The sequence below is a fragment of the Phlebotomus papatasi genome, chromosome 2 (genome assembly GCF_024763615.1).
Source record: "Phlebotomus papatasi isolate M1 chromosome 2, Ppap_2.1, whole genome shotgun sequence".
NCBI classification, from domain to species: Eukaryota; Metazoa; Arthropoda; class Insecta; order Diptera; family Psychodidae; genus Phlebotomus; species Phlebotomus papatasi.
Window position 1 is genome coordinate 87,568,312 of NC_077223.1, and position 25,774 is coordinate 87,594,085.

General features: G+C 33.2%; 1 protein-coding gene across 3 annotated transcripts in view; it reads left to right on the forward strand.

Annotated features, from left to right (window-relative positions):
* LOC129804908 (proton-coupled amino acid transporter-like protein pathetic) overlaps positions 1 to 24,741 on the forward strand; it is a 45,486-nt gene extending 20,745 nt beyond the window's left edge. For 2 of the 3 annotated variants that reach the window (XM_055852677.1, XM_055852676.1), the window contains exons 2-4: positions 19,282 to 20,306; positions 22,910 to 23,066; positions 23,134 to 24,741. In XM_055852677.1, the coding sequence (XP_055708652.1) occupies positions 19,372 to 20,306; positions 22,910 to 23,066; positions 23,134 to 23,385 (1,344 nt within the window). In that variant the 5' untranslated portion in view covers positions 19,282 to 19,371 and the 3' untranslated portion in view covers positions 23,386 to 24,741. Of the gene's footprint in view, positions 1 to 14,401; positions 14,458 to 19,281; positions 20,307 to 22,909; positions 23,067 to 23,133 lie in introns of those variants that run through there. The other variant, XM_055852678.1, reaches the window with a different exon arrangement.
* The last annotated feature ends 1,033 nt before the right edge of the window (positions 24,742 to 25,774 follow it).

Sequence of the window (25,774 nt, forward strand, 5' to 3'; positions counted from 1 at the left end):
ATTGGTTCGATCTGTAATCAAACTAAACAGAACAACGAAGACAAGATAAAAATTAAAAAGAAAAGAATAAGTAAGTCTTTTTCGTAAACATTATATTGTTTTGAAGAAGATACCGGGGATGTTATAGTAAAATTTTTGATAAGATCCATGGGTAATTTAAAAATTAATTTGGAAGTATTTAGTCTCGGAAAAATATTTCCCATGTTAAATTGCTAACCTTCTTTATAGATGACTATTAGGTTCAAGAAAACACCATAGTACAAATCATGAGCGCTGAATCAAATTTTACCCTCTGATCCCTAAGATAGCTTCTGATTCCATGAATCTACAAAGTTTAAAGATAAGACCTTGTAAATTTAAAACAGCATGAAATTGATCATGACTAAGCTTCTTACGTAGAGTGACTCAGTCATAGTCAAGTCATCTATTTATTTTTTGATTAGACTGTCATTATCGATATTAGATTTACCATTTATCTTACGAATTCTTCAACGTTCCATGAAAGACAAGCGTTATAACAGTCTTAACCAAATTTTATTTTAAAAAAATCGTCATTTGCTTTAGGAATTTCATAGTTGAAGGCCTTCTGTAATAAAATGTTGAACAATTCGTCCTAAGTTTCAGAATTTAAAGGCGTAAATTTAATCCGAAGTCATACCCTTACGTAACTCGACTACTCCTCCTGTTGAAAATAAAACACAAATGTTTGGATTGAATACACAACGAATATATGTCTCGTTATAAAAATCTTTACAACCCTCATAATTCGTGTGAAATTATACGACACTTGGTCTATTTAAAGAAGTACAAAAGAGCCTTGATTCTGTCACGTGCTTTCAGCAGTGACTCTTGTTTCGGAGGGTGTTCTACCAAAAGCGCAATCTTGGTTGTACTCTGCTATCTAAAAGGTCAATTACGTGTTGATGACTTTAATTATAAATACCAGTATTACAAACCCTGGAAGGGTTATTATTTTCAACACTAACAGAGAAGTTTAGATACAAAAAGAGGAAAATTAAGATCACTATCATTCTTCAAATTATTTTATTTCAATCTGTCTGAGTGAATTAGTACCCGTTCACAAAAGAGTTAATTACATATGAATTGAGGATTAGGATTGATGTGTTGGATTACACGGATTACACTAACCTCAGATTACAAACCTATTGCACAATCTTGAATAATATGTACAGGCTTTCAGCGTAAAATCTACTATCGCGTAATTTTATTTAGAAATCAGACTTTAGACTTTAGACTCTAGACTTTAGACAAGTTAGTGTATGGTTTTATTGCTGACTGTTCTTTTTATTAAGGGATTTGATCTGTTTTTTAATATTCTTTTCATATAATATAGTAATAATTGCTAATTTGTCTAGGAGTTATGATAAAAATGCGGGTATTCATGAAAAAGCGATAAAACATTGACGTAGAAGGAAAGGATTAGGTCGTCAAAATGATTATGCGTCTTCATTATATGTTTAACTTTTACGTATTCAATACTAAAATGAATCAGCATTATAACGGTAATTTAAAAATTTTAATTATGATACATTATTACCTTGGAGACCTTTTTTTTACTTGGCTAACCTATTCCTTAATTGCTGGTACCTGCCTCCCGCACTGGTTATTACTTGAGCCTATGCGCAATTGTATTTACACGGTACTTCTAAGATAAGGCTTGGATTCTAACCAACAATAAAGTGAATTTATTTATGATTCACATAGTTTACGTTTATGGGATATTGCAAAACCGTAGTGAATTCTTGAACTATTTAGGTTCCAGTAGTCGTCAGGAAACGACAACTATCATCACGACAACGTCAACTATCTCCAAAACTTTCGGCTCGATCTCCAAGGATCGACCGGAAGCTCTGGAGTTAATTGATGTATTCCGCTGTGTGATTGATCTTTTCCTGTGGCTTTCGGTACCCCTATTGTTGATTGTTTGGCCTTCGTATTATGCAATATGGTACAGAATTCTGAGCTTCAATCATAATTACGGTAGGCTACAGGCTAGGATAGCCCTAAGGTCTTGTCTTATATTTAAAACTTACTGTCTCACAACTTTGCTTAAAACTGTAACTGAATATTTAAGCTGTTCCGTAACAACTCTTTTAGTATGGACTTTAAGGTGACTTGAGCCTGGTATTCCCAAACGGTATTCATCTTCGTCTTCTCGATTTAAATAGTTCGCCCCTACGGTACCGTAGATGCGGGTGACTTAAGTGCTAGAATTAAAGAAAAGCTTACGAAAAGCAGAAGTACAAAGTCATTCGCATCTATGGTATATTAACTTTGATATAATCGTAAGTGAATTGCTGAGCTGCTTCGTGCTGATATTGATCAGTTATTGCATTTTTATAAAATTGAAAATTTTCCCATGGTAACAGTGCAACAGTGATTATGTTGATCTTGTTTTCGATGTTCTTCAATTAGGAGTTATCTCTTGCGTACGAGTGCTTTCCAATATGACATGTTTAATGTACTGAGATCTATCTATCTCATAAAGGAAGTCCTAGGTCCTAGGTCTCAGGTCCCAAGTTCCAGTTCTTCTAACTTGGTCTTCTGGATTTATCTCAGATTAATATAGTTTAATTGTACGGTTTATAAACGTTGATCAAATTCAAATGTTTTCCAGTAATGGCATCCATAATGATCTCAGGCCTAGTCCTCGCCTAGAGTGTCCTGAAGGCTTAGTGAACTTTATTTTCTTGATCGTTAAGGTGTACCTATATGGCTTTTTAAAATTAATCCGATCACCTTAGAACTTAGATATTTTTCCTTCAATATTGCAATGTAAATACTAAGATCACCCGAACAGAACAACAAAAAGTTAATTGTCGAATTTAACAAGTTACCTTTCACGCCCACAAGATTCCATTCGATTTACGTGGCAAGATCGAAGACGTTCAAGAACAGATAGTTACTTTGTTCAACTTTCTCTCCACTTTGCTGATGTATTTGGATTTTAGAGGAATTTTCCGTGGCAAAAAGCACCTGAGTCAGTGAAATCGAATGTAAACATTTCGCACTACATTTTATCAATAGTAGCATCTCATTTAGAGGCATCACATTGTGATCCCCTAATATCTCGAGATTCATTCATACATTTTGGTTTCCATATGGGAAGGTGATAAGATAATTTCGCAATATAGCACTGATGCTTGTCCAATTATCAGTGTGATTCACACGTTTGCGAGTGCGTCACATGTGGGACAATTGATGGAATTTTCATCTTTTTTTTCCTTTTGGGTGGATGCCACGAGATACAGCGTATGGGGAGATAATGTATGTCGAGTCACAACAGTAAGACCTCCCAATATTTGCATATGAATTACTTGAGAGATAGTTGAGCGATGAGAATGTTCCAGAAGACACGTTCGTCTATTAATAGATTGTCAGAGGTTTTTTTTCGCCTTCGCCACAATCATACAAATTAATATTGATCGAGGAAAAATGGCAGAGTAAAAAAAAAACAGATCGCCATGAGAGTCAGACAGTTAAATTTTCGGGGACTTACGAAGATGAAATTGATTTAATAAGTGTGATTGACGGGCCTGTGATCGCGCGACAAGTGGTCACAATTGAATAAGGAGTATGAGTAACGACAAGCAATTTAGCAAATTTATGAATGACAGATCGCGATCCATACGTACGATCAATATTGGCAACTCTGTGGCATAATGAACCAAAAATAGGCTTAGTCATTCAATTAAAAGTCGTCACTGTGACGTAGGCACCTCAATGGAAGCCAATAAAAAAAAGAGAAATTGATAATACAATACCCACGCACGAGATCTCTGGCCAACGATCGCGCTCAAGTCTCGTGATCACTTTGTCGCTTTTGGAATGGGTGCAGCGTGCGAACCTTAAGTCTAATCAACTAAACATTTGCGCTTCCCAACTTATGAATCTTTTAGTCTCAATCTTCCATTTCAGTTCACTGTATCACCCTGCTCTTGAGAGTTTCAAGATCGTCTCCAACTGTGACGATTGCTATAGGAGAGTGAGAAGGCAAAACGCTTGTCCATGTGTGCGCCTTTGAACAAACTTCTGTAGTTAAGAAATTTTTTTATTTAAAAACCTTTTTTTTTGTGCTCATTGAAATTTTGAAATACATTTTCAACCACAATGATGGCATTTTTTTCTCTCCTACGACTGCTCTCCATTCTTTACATTTTGGGTTTTTTCCTTCTCTCTTTTTTTTCACCATTTCTTGTGAACTCGATCGTTCGTTTTGGATTTAATGAAATATCGGTTTTGTGGTGTCAAATTCACACACAACCAAAACCATAAACCCAAGTAAATACTAGGCGACACGATATCCATCTATATACAGAGAGCTGAAATGATTGGTATCGAACGTGAATTGAATACTCATCGTTCAATGAATTATCGACTGTGACAAAATTATTCCATGAATTTGCATATTACCTGTATGTGTGTTACACGTGCTTCGCCAATTTTGCCTGTTGAATGTGAGCATTTGCGAATTTTTTTCTGCATTGCCAGCCGAGACACAGCCACGCAGTCTCCAGTTGGTCGCCAATAGGGTCAAAAGTTCACCCAATTGAACCCCCCATATCAATTCGCATTTTGTTAGATCTAAATGCTGATTGACACCTCATGAACTGACGACAACATTTCATCATTCTGTCTGATGCCATAAAACATGAGATTTACTTAATTACATTTCCCACGATAAGATTGCAATCAAGCTGGAATCGAGATTGAAATATTGCGGAAAATTTTCTACCCATCAAAGCACGTATCAACACTAATCAATCAGATTGTCATATCTCTCGCTGAGTTGAAAAGAATAGAAGACCGTTTATTCTGTTCAAAATTGAATTTCAATAGATGAGTAAAAGTGACATTGTCAATTTGACATTTCCAATTTGACAGTATCAATATTTGTCAGTTTGACAGTTTTGACAGTTATAAGCCTTAATCATTTTGATGCTCTACTTTGATTTTCATCACAATCAATAAATCAATTTGATCTGATCAGATTTGATCAGAGGCAGTCCACTCTTCGATTTCCAGATGACAGCTGTCAAAGACTCTAAATGTTTAAAAATTTCCCTTCATATTTGAATTTTTATATTTAGTAAATGAAATAATCAAAAGGGAGTAGTAAAACCTTAATGAGTTTAAAAGTATTGAAATTTTCATAGCAGGAAAAGAACAATCTTATATTCCTGGAATTTACATAAAACAAAAATTTTCATGACCCCTAGATTTTAATTTACTGAAATAAAATTAAAAGGGATGCTATTAATCTGGAAACACCAATTTTTAGATATAGTTAAGCACGATGGATGATACCTTAAATCAAATATATCAAAATAACATCGCCAAAAGAATTTAAAGATAAACTGAAAGATGACAGTGACAACTTGTCATTTTTGACAGTTCTTAAAAATAAATATCAAGAGCCATTTTTGTGTAAATTGTGAATAAGAGGAACATAATTTTAAAATGCATGACAGGTTAAAGATATTTGAATTATTTAGCATTTGGTGTACTATGTCAAAAAAATTAACCACTGAAGTCAGAATAGTAATCATATAATAGCAGAGATAAAATAGAAAGTAACAAATTCAATATGGTAACACTACTAACATACATGATAAATGTCAAAAGTAAACAAGTTGAGTAATTCACAAGTTTAATTTGTAAAGTGGATTGAAAACTCGTACATCTCAATAAAAATCGGAAGAGATATTACCACAAAATCACAACATGAATATGGTAACACTAAATTTAATAAATTTTATAGTTGTCAAGCAGATGAAATATCAAAAATTCAAAGTTTAATGCAGAACATTCACGTCAAGGAAACATTAAAGTAACTTAATAAAGCAGATCTCGTCAAACCTTAAAAGATAAATTAATAAGGTACCATTATTAATGTGTCATCACGAAGAACAATTAGTTTGACATATTTCAAAAAATGCACATAGTGCACAAATAAATGGAAATTCGCTAATGATTTGAAAGATTGCGGTGATCACCAGTGAGATTTTTCTTCACCTCAAGACTAAAACACCTTTTTAATTTTTAAACCTTATAGCCACTGAAGAAGGTCCATATTCGGACCGAAAGCTCTGGGCAAGATTAAAAATAAATGGACGAGATTAAAAAGGTATTTTAGTCTTGAGGTGAACAAAAATCTCACTGGTGATCACCGAAATCTTTCAAATTAACTTATCACATCAGTTCCTTATCCATAAAGAAAATCGCTATCTCAAAATTTTTCAATTGAAAGCATAATAGAAAAATAAAGACGCGAATAATGATCGTAGTATGTGACACATCTTACTTAAGACACTGTGACTTATTCAAGACATTTCAACAATGTTCAAGATAAATCAAAATAGTCGAGTATTGATATGACAACACAAATTTAAATGAATTTCACAAATAACAAAAATAAAAATGTGAATTATTTCTTGCAGAAATTTCATTTAAGAAAACATTTGAAAAAATAATTAAATTTTCAAAATAAATTAACAAAAAATGAAAAAAATAAAATGTCTATATGACATTTTCTTTTCTGACAGTCAATATGACTAATTTTGAAGTATATGACTGATTGCATTAGAATAATGCAAAAAGTTTAATGTTGGACTTATTATGGTGACTGATAAAAACTGTTGTAATAAAGGTGTAATAGGCTTTCTAATCAAGCCTTCAAGACGAGCGCCAAAAACAAAGAAACTAAAAATTACCAATGTCAATGTGACAATATCAGTATATGAACAATGTTTTCGAAATCGTAACGGAATTCTTGCAAAATATCCTAAATCAAGAAAAAAGTAAGTTTGACTTGAGTTTGACTCAAGTTTAATTTGAGTTTTCTTTACATAACCTCTGAAAAAAATTAAATTCAACCGTCGGCGTCGCGCAGAGTCGTTCAAATTTATTAAATCCGTGTTTAAGGAACTTTCTTGTGATTTGAACTAAGAAATAAGGACATCTAGATTTTTTAATAAATGAAAGTAATATCAATCTGACAACACCAATTTTTGACAAATTTCTATCATTTTGACAACTGACCTATCGTAAGATATAAAGATTTTGTATAGTATATCCCACTTGTTGCATAACATGTCCGACATTCCTAGAGGAAACCTATTAAGTAGCGGTACTCATGAGGCTCTACGCTAATCTAAAAATATCGCAAAATTGTCAATAAACCTTTTTTTCTTGAGTCTATGAGTACAGAGCCATTCAACTCTGGCAAATTTCCTCAAAATCGCACTCAACTCTCGAGTGTAGGCGCTTTTCTCTTATGATGACGTCGACTCTCTCCCAAGTTGCGCCCTCATCCCACTTGATGGCTTTCTCGCTGTTGGATGACCCTGCAAAATAGTAAACAATTGCGAACGAGTGTCATGACCTCAAATAGCAACAAAAATATACAAAACCAAAAAGAAAAAAAAGCAAATTCCTCGAGAAGTCATCATTACACTTAATGCTGGTTATCTCACAGTTTTTGGCGCCGTTTTCAGCATGCCCTGTTAGATGGTGAGCAAAAGAGATGGAGAGACATTATACCAGAATGGACCTGGGGCACGTGAATGGTGGAGTCCGGAAATCTTTCCATGTTCAAAATGCGATTGATTGTATCTGACGTGGCTGAAAGAGGCTTTTTTATGGATCATTCAGTAGAGACCAAAACTAGTTGGATCTGGTTCCGTGAGGCAGATTATGACGCCTCTGTTGAACACCTTTTGAGCACCATTTGGCACTATTGTTGCTGTGTGACTTTCACGATTAATAATATTTTGAGATGAGATGGTGAGAAAAAAACGAAAAGGACAGTGACACGGTGTAACACTTTGCAAATCTTATGCCAATTTCCCGCAAAAGACGAAAAAAGACCTTCGACCTAGCAATTCCCATTCACGCCTCCCTTTCGCGTTGAAAACTCTTCCTCATTGACGGCACGGGGAGACCTTCGGAAACCCTGGGTTAACCCACAGATTCAGGAAGTCCGATTGACCCTCATCTGCAAGTATACATTCGGATCGCATGAGGGAGTTTGGACTTTGAGCTTATTCGGTTGCATAAAATTGTTTAACGATTATTTTAAATAAGCTGTGTAAATATTTGCAACACGAGTTTTCAGTTGACCAAAGTCACAAGCATCGTCAGCAAAGAAACGACCAAAAAAACAAATCGACATGTGCCAAACCCCTTATCTCTTACACATATAAATAAAAATTGCTGATTTCGAAAATCATAAACCTTGAAATTCATCGAGACCCTCTCGAAGATTTGATTCTTCAGGAATGGCAATCTTCAATCTATCTGGATCGCGAGCAGAAAATACTTGAACCTCTTCTTTTTCAATTGATAATTACTACACTGATATGTGGGTTACGTTTAAATATTGAGTATGTTACATAAGGGGAAGTAGTAAACGAATAAGGCGTACACCAAAAGTTGATTCTCTAGAATATTTAGCCTTTAAAATGTGGCAGTAAAGATTTATCCCAAACTATCCTACACTGAGGGTTTAGGATCATTTAGAGGGCCTTTACATAGATTTCTTTGATCCAATCCGAATAATAGTCTCGAGGACCAGCCTGAGTCTATTTGACTCCTTAATTTTGTCGATTATGGATTATCTTACTATCTTCCAGGAAATAGTTTTATCAAATTTCGCAAAATAAATGCATTTTTTTTTCAAAATCCGGTTAACGCTTGAAAAGAATAGGTTCTATGGTAGGTACTTAAGATACTCCTTGTGCAAAACTATTTTAATAGAAAAGAAATTTATTTGAAGGCCTGAAAAGCGAATCATCTGGACTGGATGATTCAAATTCAAAATTTGGGACGAACAAGTTGCTCTCTGAGTGAACCGTGAGCGGCGATCGACAGATCGGTGCCGATCTGAACCTAGAAGTCGGCAGATCGTTACTCTAGTAAACCTTAACCGTCACAGTTATTTACGCCTTCGTATGAATAAGTACCTCTCTCAGTGAACCATAAGCAGTGAATGGCAAATAAGCGGCAATATGATGGCCGAAATTGACATATCGGCGCCGATTTGAAGCCAGAAATCGGCAGATCAGGACTCGAGGGAACTATGAGCGGTACCCAGTAAATCATAAGTGGCACAGTTATTTACGCCTCGGCGTGAATAAGTGGCTCTCTAAAGGCTAAAATCGATAGATCGGCACAGATTTGAAGCTAGAAAGCGGAAGATCGGCACGAGAGTGAACTATGAGCGGCAAAGTTATTTACTCCTTGTTCAAAACTCATTTAACTATGGGATAGGTAATCCTTTTTATATCATCTTATTCTACAAGGGAAGCTTTTTTTCTAAAAGGATTGAAACTCATTTTTTTTACGTTTCTTTCAGTTTTCGAAAGTTGGAATTTAATAATAAATCACCTCCAGATTCTATTAAGTCATTATAAAACTGAAATATGAGGAAGTTGAGCACCTTTAAAATAGAACTTTTTCTCCTATATTCAAATTGAATTGAGCTTTATCGTACGAGTAATGTAATTTAGCTTCATAAAATTATGCGAAAAATCCCTATTTTAAAGGTACCCCAATTCAAAGGTAACCTGCTTTCCTCTACTAAGACTGATTCTCTGATTTCGTTATTAGTAAATAAAATCGTTTCGTGGAGGGTTTAAAGCTTTTAACTTTTTTTCAAAAAATCAAATTTAGTGGTAATATTCCTCATAAATCTAATCGTCACGTTTGATTAAGATGTTCTCTTTATCATTCGTATTTCCGTAAAGTTTAAGCCAGGGACTTTTAATTGTTAAAATACGATTTTATAGGTATTTTTAACATTTGAAAGATAAATGGGATTGTTCTTACTTTTTAATGAACCTCTTAAGAAATATTATAAAAATAAACATTAAGCATTTAAATATTAAAAAAATAAATAAATTTATGTCATACTCTTTCTTTAAAATTTAATATTATTGATAAAAAGGATAAAAATCATCATGCGGACACAAACAATCCTTTTATAAGAATTGACGGTTCTTTAAGATTTTGTTTTTTCAATTTTTGAGCGTAACCTATAATCCTTCAAAACATCGAAGATATTTATTAAAAAAAATTGTTATTTCTAGGATATCTCTACTTCGCATTTAGCTCATGAAACTGTTTTCGTTTTTACTTATGTTTCAGATGTAGAATTCAATAACATTTTTTCAGAATTCTAGTATCTAAAACAAAAATAATAATTTATGAATCGGTTATTTAGACTGGATTAGGCTTATTAGTTCTAGATTCCGTCGCTAAGACTGGATAGTCCACAATATCCTTTGAACTTGAAATTTAGTAGCTGTTTTATTGAGATTTTGTTTTATTAAAATTGTATCCAACTCTTAAAATAAATACTACAAATTTTAGTTTATTTAAAAAAGTTCTCTTATATTTTTTAAACTTCATATTTTTAAACCTATTCTCGTATGTGGACGTTATAGCTCGCAAAATGAAAGGTTTTTAAATTATTCTATTAAGAAATTAAATTCTGTTAATGGGGTTTTTGAATTAAAATTTGAACTAGTTTTTTTTTAATTTTGTGTTATTACTTTCAGTATTAAGGGTAAAGTATCCTTTAAGACTTTCATATTTGTTCTATACTCATGCATATTACATAATATACTATAAATATTCTTTTTACACTACAAATTGAATGTCATTTAAGTTGCTTTTTGTTGTATCTACTCCTAAAATGTGATTCATAAACGAAAAATTAAAATTTGCAACGCAACTATGAGATTGCCAAACCGCAAGTGCTTACCACATTAACCAAATATGTGAGACGTTTGAACAGTTGCACAATTCTTTTTGTGAATTCATTGCCTCGGGTTTTTTTTAAGTTGAAAATTAGGGAAGTGCCGGAATGTGTGGATTCGACTTTGTTTTGTTTCCGATTTTAGAAAAGAATACGAATTTTCTTTAAGCTTAATTATTCGACTGTACTATGTTTACTTGGTTATTAAGATCAATTCCAAGGGTATTAATATTCTTTTGTTATATGATCTTCAAGACGTACATATTCAGATATTACACATAACTAAAAAGTCTCCCTTCCCCCCTAAGGTATATAGCAAAATTTGTTTTCTTAATTTTTTATTTTGAGTTAAAGATCTCAAAAGGAAGACTATGTGCATTTAAAACCTTCTTCAGTTAAATTCCGTCGTAGATTCGAAAAACTTAATCCGAGTGCATTAATGTCTGAGAAAGATGACACTGAAGGTTGTTGATATAGCAAACGTGGCACAATGTTTCTCTGTGTAAGAGATCGCTATTAGTATAACATTGTTTGCAGTGAAGAGGATTTGGCACATGAGAAATAAATTTTCTGGCGGTTTTCAAATGGTCAGAGGAAGAGTGAAAAATCTGTGGATTCTTGGCAGATGAACTGGGTAAATTCGAATCAGTGGCTAGTTTTTTTTTTTCTTATTCCTCATGCCACTGACTCAACATACGTATGTGGGAGAGCGGGATAATTTGTCGACGAAGGCGGTAGTTCAGATCAGAATTGTTTAATGATTTTGGTTGGAGCGTTCTCTTTTTGGCAATTAAACCCATATCGTGGAATTCTTTATTGGCTGAAAAATTTTCGAGGGCGAAGTAATTTGTCACATTTTCAACATGCAAATCTCAAGATGAGATTATGATTGTAATTTATTTTGGTAAAGTTAATATTATTCTTGGACATGATACTCTTTTTGGTCAATTGGATCACAATGCAGAAAGAAAACATTGTGCTCTTTTTCTGGGCTTAATTTATGACTCAACTGAGAGACACAGAGTCTCACAATCTTTCACTCCACTCTCTTCATCGAATAAACAAATTTCGCTGAGTTGTTTAACAACAAAAATCAAAGAAAAATCCTCCAAGGTTAACGATTTTGATTATACAGTTGAAAGGCATAAAAAAAACTGTGTCAGTTTTCGATTTGAACTTTTCCTTCAAGGTTGAATATTTTCGATTTCAATTGATGGTTTGAACGAAGTTGGAGAAATTTACAACAAATGCCCTCATCCTTGCGTGCCGGCCCGAAATGAAAGGCAAACATGATATAAAGCATAAATAGAGTATTGATTAAGAAAATAATTGGTCTGATTCCTTAGAAGAGGTTGATAGATTGCAAAAAGGAGGAAAAATGGAATATTTCAGAACATAACGTATAAACCATTTCGAATTTTTTAAGGACCGTTCGAAAATTATTCGAATTTTCGAGGTTTTTAGAATTTCAGAATTTTCGAAATTTAGAATTTTCTTGCAAAATCTGCAAGATATTTCTTGAGTTTTAAATTTTTAAAATAATACTTTCAGTATTAAATATAGCCTTAAAAATTTACTTAATCAAAATAAGGTCGTCCATTTCTTTTTATATTCCTTTAAAGACTTTGGAAAGGCTTGATATTCAAACTGCTTGACGAATTTTAAATTAAAAACTTGCAATAAACCTCTTTATGGTTTTAAAAAAGAAACAACTTATTTTTTCATAAAAAAATATCGTCATGAAAATATAATTTCATAATTTAAATTTAATGGCTTTGGCACACCTTTTAGATCAGGAAAATTTCATGAAGTCGAAATTGGAATACCTTTCATTCTCACGTATTTTGCATATGACTATCTCATTCTTTCGCATACAAAATTCAATTGAGCTAAATTAAATTTGGAGTGATGTTTAAAAGAAGAAGAAGAGTGCAAGGGAATGAGATAGACATATGCAAAGCATGTGAAAAAGAAAAGGATTGGAATTTCGACTTTATGAAATTTTCCTGATCTAAAAGGTGTGAGGGAGCCATAAAGAGTAATATCGCTTCGTTAAGTGTAACGTTTAAGTTTTCTAAAATACAATTTGGTAGAGAAAAAAAAATAAAAAATAAAATAATAAGTTTTGTATATTTAAAAAAAACTGTTCGATGGCATATAAATCTTGAAGGATCAAAACGTAGATTAGATTTTGAAAAATGATTAAAGTGAGTTTCATCATCAATTTAAACCGCTTATATTTATTGGTTTCGCGGGCCTAGGATATCCAGATTAACAGCCTACGCCTGTCGATCCTCCGCCACTTCTGGAAAATGTTCGGATTCGATCTCAAGGCGCTCAAAGGCAAGATCCTGAATTTGATTCAGCCACCTTGTCCTAAATCTGCCCCAAGGTTAACGTCTCTTAACAATGGCTTACACAGGTTTTTTGGGAAGTCCTTCTGCATTCATACGTTGAACAGGCTTTAAGGATTTTTCATCTTTAAAAATACTTCGAAGAAAAGGACCTTTAATTGGATTGTACCATAACTTATGGTCCGTCTACATTTAGGGTCCCGTCGCACGTTATTTTAAAAAACCGCAAAATCGTGATCGTTCTTCGAAATTATTTTACAACAAAAATTGAAAATTTGAGAGAGTAGGTCATACATAAATAATATCTCAACCTTAACGTAAGTTTAAGGACTCTAAATCAAAGTTCCTCAACACTAAAGGAAAACTTGAAACCATTTTTTTTTGGATTTCGTTAGGGTTTTGATTAGGCTAAACTTAAATAGGTAAAAACGAAAAATTCGTTTGGATAAGGGTAATTCGAATTTTTTTAATTAATTTTAATTGGAACATTTAAGTCAAAGGCAATCTAAGATCTTTATTCTTTTCCAACTTCGAAATTAATTCCATTTAAAAAACTAAGTTCAATTCAGATTATGGCACTATTCCAATAAAAAATGAACATATTCTCTAGCAGTTTACTGTTCTCAAGTGTTTCTAGATTATCGATTTTTAGAACACAGCGAAGACTGGAGAAAACAATCGAGACAGGAACCAATGAAAATAAAAGTCGATAATACAGAAGTACTTGAGAAAGTAGAGTACTAAATAAAATATGTTCATTTTTCAATAAAATAGCACCATAATGCTCATATGATCCATTTTCGAACTTCGAATCAAAGTTTTTTTTTTTTTTTTTTGAAAAGCATATTAGTGACAGAAGATAGGGTTCTATTGAGTGTCACTTGTGGATTTATCCACCCCTCTGACAACTTTGATTGTTGCCAATTGTGGGATGTCTGATATATCGGAAGACGGTTTAAGCGGAACCTTGAAAATTTGATGTTATTTTTAGTGGTTGAAGAGAGAGAAAAACCTCAATCACTAGGCGCCTCCATTTCAGAGGTCGCAAAATGCAGCACATGTCCTTCAATCTTGTCAAGTTTATCTTTCCCAAAAGTTGAAATAATTTGCTAGCCAAATTAAAATTTCTGACAAAACACACATACATTGATCCATTTCACCACCCACGAAATTCTAACGTATTTCCTCCAAAGAAGACACACCATATGCCATTAATTTCGCAGTCGTGCGAGGGACATCGACTGAGAATTTCTGTTTTTTTCTTCACTCTTTGTAAAGCGGAAAAAAGATTCAGTGTTGTTTAGAAGCTATTTTCGTCCAATAGTTAAGTGAATTAATAAAGCAAATTGTGTGCAATCACCTTCCCAATTAACCAGTTTGAGGCCACAAAACGTTCATTGCACCAACTATCAATGCCAAAAATTCCCTCTCAACACAAAAATTCAACATGTTTCAGCCCAACAATCACCAAATAATATTCCACGTAATTGTTATTCCAAATTTCCAAGCCATATATACTTTGTTCATAAAAAAGAATCCCATCCACTTGAATCTATTGGTTCTTTTTTTGGTCTTCAAAATTTCTCTTAACATTTAAAATCCACTCCCACTGACTTTTTTTTTGCGACAAACTTGAACAAAAAATATACTGCTAGCAGTTCTCATTCATACAAAATAATTAAATCAACAGAGATGATGAAAATTGGCGCATGAAGAAGGGGAGATTTTTGGGTGGGCAAGTGCGTTTGAAAATATGTTGAATTTTGTTAAAAATAGATGATTCTTTCGCCGCGACGCACAATATTCTTGATATTTTTTTTTCTCTGCCAACAGACGAAAGACACACGAAATCACACTGATTATAATTGATGCTGTATAATGGGCACTATTGAGCAATATGTGGCAAAAAGGGGGTGGTAATGTTTTTGTCATGATATTTCTCACAGTCGAGCACTAAAAATATCACCAACATTTGGCGCCTTCTTCGGGAGGAATGCCTCAAAATAAACCAAAACATATAACGTCAATGGAGACGCCTGGTCATTGGAGACATATAGCTCAGACACTTTTATTTATGTTGACCAATGCGGAAGAGAGGCTTTGCAATCCTGAAAGTTTCAGTGAAATATTTCCTAAGCTGCATGAAAGAAATGCCTTACATCCAAGCTTGCACCTATTTGTTGTGAAAATTTATGAATTAAACATTTTTGTTTTGTAGTTAACAGTTTTTATAGTGAGTTTTTTTTTTTTTTTTTAATAATGACCAGCGTACCATAACTTTTCTTTGTAAATATGTTGTCAAAATTTCCTATGAGAGTGAATGAAATGTATATCTAGTCGTCTCGCTCTCTCTCATAGAAAATTTTGAAAACATGTTTTCAAACAAAAGTTATTGTGCGCTGGGCATAATGCAGTAGTTGATCCACTGAGAGAAATCCGAAAAAGTTATAATAACATTCCGAAAATGCTTATTTTACCCTGTAGTATTGATCCGAAATTGGTGTAAATATTATGCTTTTTAGGTGTATTAGGAGTTAAAGTTGCCCTTTTTCATGTAAATTTTACCATTAAAAAGATGTAAAATTAACATTAAAAAATGTTGATATATTTTTACACCTAAAAAGTGTTAAAGTTATGAGGAAAAAAAGTTAATCGCACTCCCGTTTTTTTCTCAGTGTCAAAAATCACTTGAATTGCTTAAGTCACTAATGAGTTCTCCATAATATGATGGTACAGTTAAAATGAAAAGGGAAAATCTTTCTCCTGAACATTTTTTTTGCACTTTACTGTTCTCAAGTGCTACTGCATTACCGACGTTTCTTTGCATTGGTTCCAGTCTCGAGTGTTTTCCTCAGTCCTCGTTGTGTTCTGGAAAAAATTAGCTAAAATTGATTATGCACTTTAGGAACAGTAAAAGTCCAAAAACGTCAATTTTTTAATGTAATAGCATTATAACACCCTTTTTCTACAACAAATTTTAATTAATTTAAAATTAATTACTTCCTTACGGAGTTATCACACTAGAAAATTTCACATTAAAGTTAAAGTGAAAAGTTGCTCATTAAAACTTCTAGAAGCACTCGAAAATACTGATTTAGTTAGGACACATTGCTAGAATTGCTCAGTCACGATGGCACACGGGTTGTCAGATGAGTGTTTTTGCCTTTGAGGCATTTCAGTCGTTTGAGCGAAAATGTGCGATTTTATTGAAGAAGAGGAAGTCTTCCTCCTGTACACTACTTTTATGTCGTGCAAAAGGACCCGCCAAGGGAAAAAAAGGAGGATGTGGGCGAGAGATTGGCTCCAAACACGACCTTCACATGGTGTCGTTGAAATTCTCTGGGGCGATTTTTTGGACATAATAATTTTCTCCGGATGACTTCGGAGGAATTTGAAGAGCTGCTTCAAATCGTAGGGCTTTATTTTCAAAAGAAGACTACGAAAATGAGAGAGCCAATATCACCCAAATCCCGACTGAGGTGTGAGTTCCGGCGATTGGTGACTCAATTTGTCGCAAACGGTCTGAAAACCATCAGATCGGCTGCCTCTATTTTGTATTCCCGGCAGTTTTAGTCCCAAATTACGGTTTCCTGATGCACAGCCTCAATTAATTCGGCCACCATCTCATTTGACTACGAAATCCTAGAAGTTTATGAAGAAGTATAAAATGTAGATCCAACACATTTTTGTTTAGCTTTTTTCTTACTTATCCTCTTCACCGATCTTTTTCAATGTCTTTTGTCCTTTCTCCATCTCGTGCGCGATAAGTAGTAGGTATTAGCACTACTTTTTATCACAATTTAATCACGAATGAATTGGTGAGAAAATTGTGGCGCAGAAACTACCCGAATGACTGCAATAAAGTAGTACCTGATGAAAATTTAATGAGCAAATTTTGCTCATAAATTTGCTCAATGCTCATTAATTTGCTCATTAATTATCAATCGTATTTACGCTATTTTATTCTATTTAAACCAATTTTTGTGACTCAAATCCATTTTTTTTTATCACTAAATGAATCGATTTCTAAAAGCTCTTGACGAAAATTGCACATTAGGACACATATCCGCAACTATTAATGTGATTCACATTAAAATTTTAATGTGAAATTCTCTAGTGTGATACCATGGTTAGGAAGGGTTTTTATGGTCATTTATAATTATTTCCTGATGACTTCGGCACATCTTTTAGATCAGGAAAATTTCATGAAGTCGAAATTCGAATCCTTTTCTTTCTAACATGTTTTCCATATGACTATCTCATTCTTTCGCACAGCAAATTCGATTGAGCTAAATTGAATTTGGAGTGATGTTTAAAAGAAGAAGAAGAGTACAATAGAATGAGATAATCGTATGCAAAACATGTGAAAAAGAAAGGGATGCGAATTTCAACTTCATGAAATTTTCCTGATCTAAAAGGTGTGCCGAAGCCATGATAAAAAAAATTGTTAACGGTTTTTTCCAAGAATGAAAAGAGAAAAGCTTTTACTGAATATTCTTTTTAGAATTTTACTATTCTAAAGTGCTTCTACATAACCGACTTTTTATTGTGTTGGTTCCTGTCCTGACTCTTTGGTGGTTTTGGAACACGGTGAGAACTGGGGACAACAGTCACAACAGGAACCAACACAAAAAAAGTCGTTAATGCAGAAGTACTTGAAAACGGTCATGTGCTAAAACTAGTGATAAACCCAGATTAGCTTATGGTAGCTGAGATTCTCAACAGATGACCTCGAAATGCATGCAACTCGAAATGAACGAAAATTTATTAAAAAAAATATATGAAGGATTTTTAATAAAATTATATAAAAAAATCCCCAAATAATAAGAATATTTATCAATTATTAAACCCACTTAACATTATTTAAAAATAAAAATCATTAAAGTTTGCCCACAAACCAAATTTAGAATGAGAGTATAACATCTTTACAAGGTGATCAAAGTTATATCACTCGCTTTTTTTTAAATTCACATTTTAATACAAATAGTATTTGTCTTTCTTAATATAATGAAAAATATGCTAATATTTTGGATAAGTCGCACATTTTCATTTTTAAACTTTAGGTATAATGAAGAGGAATTGATATTTTTAATACTTTTTGCAATTTATTTTTTATACAAAAAATATGGAATATGAATCATGGACGAACTAATGCATTATTTAAAAAAAAATCATTTTACCGACATAAATGTCTTCTTATGAAAACTTTGTTTTTTACCTTGTCAGCTTTATTCCGAATAATAATAATTTTATATTATATTTTTGAAATATTAGAAGTATTCTTAAATTATAGCAATACGTTATTCTGAAAACGCAAATAAGAACCGTATGAGATCGTTTACAAAAAAAAGCTGGTATTTATTTTTTATTAGAAGATATCAATTTTGCAATTTATTTTATAGTAGGTAGAGCAATTTCAAAATGAAAAATATAATGTAGTAGAAAATATTTAATTGATCCAAGGTTTTTTGATATATCATTTAAAAAATTAACAGACACAGATATTTTTTTTTACATTTTATAATTTCTTCAAAGTCCACTAAGGCAAACAAAGTCCCTTTGAAAGTAAAATGTACCATTCAAATTTTCTATTTTTTTCATTAATTTAAAATTTATGAAACCCATTCTGAAGCTTACGACACGATAATGAAAGTCATGATTCCCAAATTCTTTTAAAAAAAAGTTCTATAAAAAACAGCAGTCATTGATTATAACAAAAAGAAAACACAAATAAAATTACTTGTTTTGTGTTTATTGAATAAAATTGCCAGTACTTCGGATTAAATCTTTTTAGTAAAGATTTAATAAACATGATCGCAAATCCACATAGAAAAATTGGGAGAGTGAGCAAAATGAAAATTTTATTGAAGTCTTACTTACATCAGAATTGTGAAAATAACTTGCTTTTCCCATAAAAAGTTAGTGAAATGTGTGTTAAGGCGGTAAAATCGGTTTAGTTTCTGTTATAGAACGTCCGATCCAGGATTGAAACATGGGCTAGTAAAGACTTTTCTATTGCATCCCACGCGATCGAAATCTATCAGAATAATTAATTAATTAAGACTAATGAATCCGATGACATTTTAACTCTGAAGAATCTGGCCTGATGTTCAAATAATCTAATGGATTAATTTATTTCTTCCGCAGGAATTTCCCATAATAACAAAGTATGATCAGAGGAAGCAGACAACACGGACTGAATTAAGAGACTCACTGTACACGAAAAGTAAGGCTGACATGAATGACGTGCCAGTAGCTACAGCGGCAGGATCTACGCTGCCTCTGGTTCAGCTGCCTAAGGATGAAGAAGCGGGAGAGTACAACCCTTTTGAGCACCGAAAGGTGACGCATCCCACCACAGATACAGAAACCCTAGTCCATCTACTTAAGGGATCACTGGGTTCAGGTATCTTGGCCATGCCATTGGCCTTCCTCAACGCAGGATTGTGGTTTGGCTTGGTAGCTACATTTGCCATCGGCATCATTTGCACCTACTGTGTCCATATTCTGGTCAAATGCTCTCATATCCTCTGCCGACGTGCCCAAATCCCATCCCTGGGATTTGCAGATATTGCGGAGACGGCCTTCTTAGCTGGTCCTGAAGGTCTTCACAAATGGTCACGATTTGCCAGGTTCATCATCAACCTGTTCTTGGTGGTGGATCTCATCGGCTGCTGCTGTGTCTACGTTGTCTTCGTAGCTAGTAACATCAAGCAAGTTGTCGATCACTATTACTCCATAGATTTGGATGTCCGAGTCTACATGGCGTTTCTTCTACTCCCACTGATCCTCATCAATCTCATCCGCAATCTCAAGTACCTTACACCATTTTCCATGTTCGCTAACATCCTAATTGCTGCCGGAATGGCCATCACCATGTACTACATCTTCAGTGACTTGCCTTCTGTCTCTGAACGTCACGCTATTTCTGACATTAAGCATATGCCCATGTTCTTCGGAACAGTCATCTTTGCCCTGGAGGGTATTGGTGTAGTCATGTCCCTGGAGAATAACATGAAGAGCCCACAGCACTTCATTGGATGTCCCGGCGTCCTCAACACTGGAATGGCCTTCGTCGTTGGACTCTATGCCACTGTGGGATTCCTAGGATACCTCAAGTATGGCGAAGATACCAAGGGCAGCATCACTCTCAATCTACCTAACGAAGAACTGTAAGTATAGAAATAAGCCACTAATTAACTTACATGTACTTGAAAGATTTCATGAAGATTTATCTGAGAACACTTTTTCGCGAATTGTTCTTTACATCTCTTCACCTCTCTGTGATCAAATTTTATTAAAAACCTGATCGGTTGATACGAAAACATTTGAAAATGGTTGAAGTTACAGTCTTTAACGATACAAATTAGTGAAGGTCACTTTCAGTTGATCAACCTCCATTTTGCTTGACTAAGCTTTGCTTAGATTTCCCAAGACTTGAGAAGCCTATTCCGAAATGTCTAGAAATGCTACAAGTTCAAATATTTAAGATTGAAATAAAGCTACCTGTCTTATTCTGTACCAGTTAGGATTGTCTTTGAAAACATTTTGAAATACAATTTCCAATAGTACCAATGTTCAAGATTTGCTTGTCTTAGCCTTGGTGATAAAGGATATCTCCATGTTACAGAAGCGACTTATTTGTAACAGAAAGAAACGTTGCAAGTTCAAGTCCTGAAGATTTCAATAAATATTTCTTTTAATTACGCTTGCCCAAGATTTGCTTCTCTCAGCTTGGATGGCTTGGATAGTAAAACGGTTTTCAAATTAGAGGTTTAGCCCAGTACCCTAAGAGCTCAAAACCCTAAGTAATAAGTAATTTTACCAGGTTTTAGGAATTTCATGGTTATTTAACATTTAATATCCAATCCTAAATCAAGATTTTCCAAGAAATCTTGGATGATAAGAATTTAGACAGGTGGAACCATATCGCTCCTTGGAAATTATAAGGGGCCAACTAATTTTCGGCCATTTTTCAAGAGACAGCATGAAAGTTTCAACTTTGTGTAAATAAGTAGGAGAAAGTGCCCATGCTTGATACCATTGGAAGCTTCGTAATGACTAAATTTTCTATGTTTCACAATATATATGTGATTCATCGAAACCATATTTTAAAAACTATGGGAAAGTGGCCAGATTTTAAAATATATTGCGGAGTTACATTTATTGAGAAACATAGGAAAAATTTAGTCATTACGAAGCTTCCAATGGTATCAAGCATGGACACTTTCCCCTATCTCATTTTAATGACTGAACAAAAACGATTTATTTCTTTTCTATTTATATGAGCACTAATATAAACATCGAAACTTTTATATTTTTATCTTTCAAAATATGTTTTTTAATGAGTTAGCTCCTTGTCGTTTTAAATGATGTGCAAATTTTGCTGAAATTAGAATGACAAGGGATCAACTTGCTTGAGTTAGTCCCCTATTTCACAAAAATTTGAACGATGAATATATTTTGTGCTCCTTTACTTCAAACAAAATTATGCAAGTAATCAAAAAGATTAAAATTTTGGAAAACTTTTCTAATAATGAAATTTAATGACTACATCTGAAAATTTATTAAATTTTCTTTCTAAGTGCATTAGAATCTCAAAATCGAATAAAAGTGAGTTGACCTCTTGTAATGTCCAAGGAGCGATATATAGCCTGAGGTCTAAAACCCGTATAACCTTTTAAGGACGAGAAGGTCAAAAATTGAGGGTCAGGAAAAATCACTTTTTCCGGCTTTTTAGAGCAAAGCAACTTATTAGAAGGCCGTAGGAAAAATTTCATTTTTGGATCACCGGTGACCCAATCGTCCTTAAAGGGATAAGGGTTTAGTAAAAACAGAACTGGCTGGATTTTGAAACAGTAGGACACTTTAGAAGTCCAAGCTCTAAAATTCCTAATGAGTATTTCTTTCTTTTCATGAAGTTTCAATTCTTGTTCAAGCTTCTATTAGCTTTAAGCGAGAAGGTTTTATTCAAAACCATTTCGATTGATTTGAAAACATTAGGAAGCACTATAAGCTTAAGTCATTAATATTTTTTGAAGATTTCATTTAGTACACGAATTTCCGATATTTATCCAAGATTTGCTTCTTTTGAAGCGGTACATATTCAAACTAGAGGTTTAGTCCAGTTTCTAACACTGGCTTCATAACTGAGACATAGCCATATGGCTTAACTGCTATAATTTTTCAACAATCAAGATTTTTGGAAAAATTTAACTTAGATATTGGATTTGGTAAGGACAAATGATCTATAATATTAAATTCTGAAAAAGCAATAAAATTAGTTCCTATTTAGGATTTTGAAACCTATGGGAACTGGGCTAAATTTTTAGTCTGAAGACCGCTTAAGGTCTTCAAATAAAAATATTTAAGCTTTTATATCCAATTCTAAGTAACAATTTTTCAAATAAGATAAGGATTCTTATCCCTCAGAACCGTTTCCAACCTCCCTTTATAAGACTTTTGGCCCAGGGTAGGGATGGATTGGCCTTTCTTAGTATGTTTGGGAAACAATAGGATTTCAAGTTATAAGGTTGATTTATTCCACTTCAAAAATTAATCCATATGCATAAGCTCGATAATCTTAGGGCTTAGAGTTCCTCAAAGACCAAAAGATAACTTATACTTTGGTTTTGTAACTGATAACGTTATGGTCAACAGTTAACACTATCGGATTTTCCTTCAATAAATCTCAAAAAGAAATCCCCAAAAATGAAATTTATGTCTAGACAAAAGACCTTTGAATTTTTAATTAATCAAAATTTTCCTATTGCAGATTGGCTCAATCCGTTAAGCTTATGATTGCCATTGCCATATTCCTCACCTATTCTCTTCAGTTCTACGTCCCAATGGAAATCTTGTGGAAGAACCTTAAGGGGAACTTCAACGAACACAGGAATGCTGCTGAATATACCCTCCGAATCGGGCTTGTGGTACGTATTTGGTAACACAAAATCATTTAGCTAGATTTCGGACTAATCTCAATTTTGAATTTTGCAGATTCTTACAGTGGCCATTGCTGCAGCAATTCCTAATCTTGGACCCTTCATCTCTCTTATTGGTGCTGTCTGCTTAAGTACTTTAGGCTTAATCTTCCCATCCGTCATTGAAATTGTGACATACTGGGAAAATGGAATGGGCCGATTTAACTGGCGATTGTGGAAGAATATCCTGCTGATTTTATTTGGGATAGTTGGCTTCCTCACAGGCTCATATGTCAGTATAATTGAAATTATCGAATCCCACATATAGACAGAAATTATCCAGAATCCTCACAGTTGATGTATTTCGTTTTTTGACTATCTCCGAAAAGGAACACAAAAAAATGAACATCATGTCAATCATGTTAATTTTTAAATTATCTTTCGGCGAAATTCTGTAGTGTCATTTGACTAAATGTCCTTTTTTTTATAGTTAGCGAATTTACAGTGAATTTTCTTTCTAGTGAAAATGGTAAACTTGTGATTTCTTCAATGTCCTAAAATATCTTTTAGTTATGTTAAAGACAGAAATCGTAGAAAAAATTCAATTGTAAATTTGTCATTAGGCAAGTCCTTGGCAACTCTACTAAAAAAAAATACAAAAAAAAAGAATTATTTATGCAAAAAAAAAATCGTTGGAGGGAAAATTTTTGATAACTGTGGTTCAAGAAAAAAAATACTTTTACGCCTATGTTAGTTCTTAAGATGACTTTATAAAAACATGAAAAAAAATCATATACAATAAGGCTTTACTTTTAGCTATTAATAATTATTTTCCTCAATAGGAAATGTCTATAAATATATTTTTTCCTCTTACGGAAAATAACAATTATTATCGGTCGCTAATACCGCTCATAGACTTGGAACTTAAATTTTAGTATCTTAAAAAATGAGTTCTCAAAATGAAAGCTTTATCTGGAGATGAGATGAGATGGACAATTCTCAATTTTTGTCTTTAAAAGTATCGTTAGATACCAAATAATTCTTTATATTTAAGTATTTAATGATAAAAAAAAACCAGACGAATCTTGTGTAAGAGAGCCTAGTTTTTAAGAAACCAAAATTTCTTTCTCTGCGTCTGTGATCGGCACAACTGCTAGAATTAGAGCCATGTTTTTTTTTTAATTTGAAGTATTACAGAAATTGAAAAGCAAAAGATTAACCTCATTTACAAATTTTCATATCCGTTTCAATCATGCAGCAAAATTTTGAGTAAAAAAAAAAACAAAAATAAGAAATTGCATGCATATTTTGACTTTTAAACATTACGCCAGAGAAACATTGACGAGAAGTGTGATAATATTAATAGTGTTTAAATATTTACTCAGTACTGATGTGTTATGATTAAATTAAAATTTCATATCGCAGAAATCTCCCCATTGAGCAAACGTACAATATTTTCTGGAAAAAAGGAGTTTCTTGTTATATTCAATGTGAAACAGCAATAGACTTTCTGTACCTTCTCACCTATTCGAATCAGAAAAGGAAACATTTGAAATTGTATAATTTTATCGTAGTGTAAGAAATTATTGGTTTTATAGTGATAAACTTGAATCAATATTTTGTTATTTTTTAAAGACAATAAAAAATCCTTATATACATTTAATAAAGAGAACAGATGAAAATATTTCAATTGTTTTACTTCATACTGGATCGTTCAAGATTGGTCGTGAATGATTGGTATTTATACATAAATTTCGAAAGAATTAGTTTACTTATTGCCGAAACATTTTAGTATGTATTTTGGTAAGTAGACAAATGAGAAATCAATTTTAAAATTTTAACCTTGGGCCATTTCCATTGAGAAATTTCTTGACAAACTTGTTGGAAACTTTTCAACTGCATATGAAAAAGAGTGCTAAAAAATAAAAATTGGGAACAGTTTTGATAGCGTTGATAGCGCCATCTATTGAGTTTATTTATTTATTTATATTTTATTCCATTAAAAGTACAGGAATATATGCAATTTAAGTAAGTGTTCCAATTTTAATTTAATTGCTATATCTTTAATTCAGAGTAAATATATTATAAATATTAAACTGAGGTTTAGAAAAAAAGAAAATACAAAGTAGATTTGGGTAACTTTTACTTAATGAATGATCTATTGAGTTTTTTTTTCTGACACTTGCATTCCAGTGAGTTGTCACCAGAGCAAATACCTAAAACTTGTTTTAATTTCACAATCAAGGTGTTTTTAGATGATATTCAACTTGTGGTTCCTTGCAGGCGCAAAATAGTGAATAAGAGAATGTTCCTGTGTGTGGGATACGGTACGAGTATGCCTAGATATCTGATTTACGTTAAAGACGCGAAGTGTCAGAAGTCCGTCGTTAAAAGTATCATTGTGGGAATAAGCCGATGTTAATTAAAACCAACAAAAAGGAAATCCGGAAGTCGTCGGGAAGATACAATCACTTAGGGAAATACACCAACTATCTACAGAGCTTTCGGCTCGATCTTCAAGCCCTCATCAGTGGCTGGAGCAAAAAGAAAGAGAGCCGTTTTTATTTAGATCTTTAAATAAATAACAATTTTTATGACAACTCACTCGAGACTTGCAATCTTTCTTTGAGACTCGTTCAGGGTTTCGGTCAGGATTATAACAGGGCATAAGAGGGAACGGGGGCACTATTTTTACACTGTCTTTTACAATTTTTGTA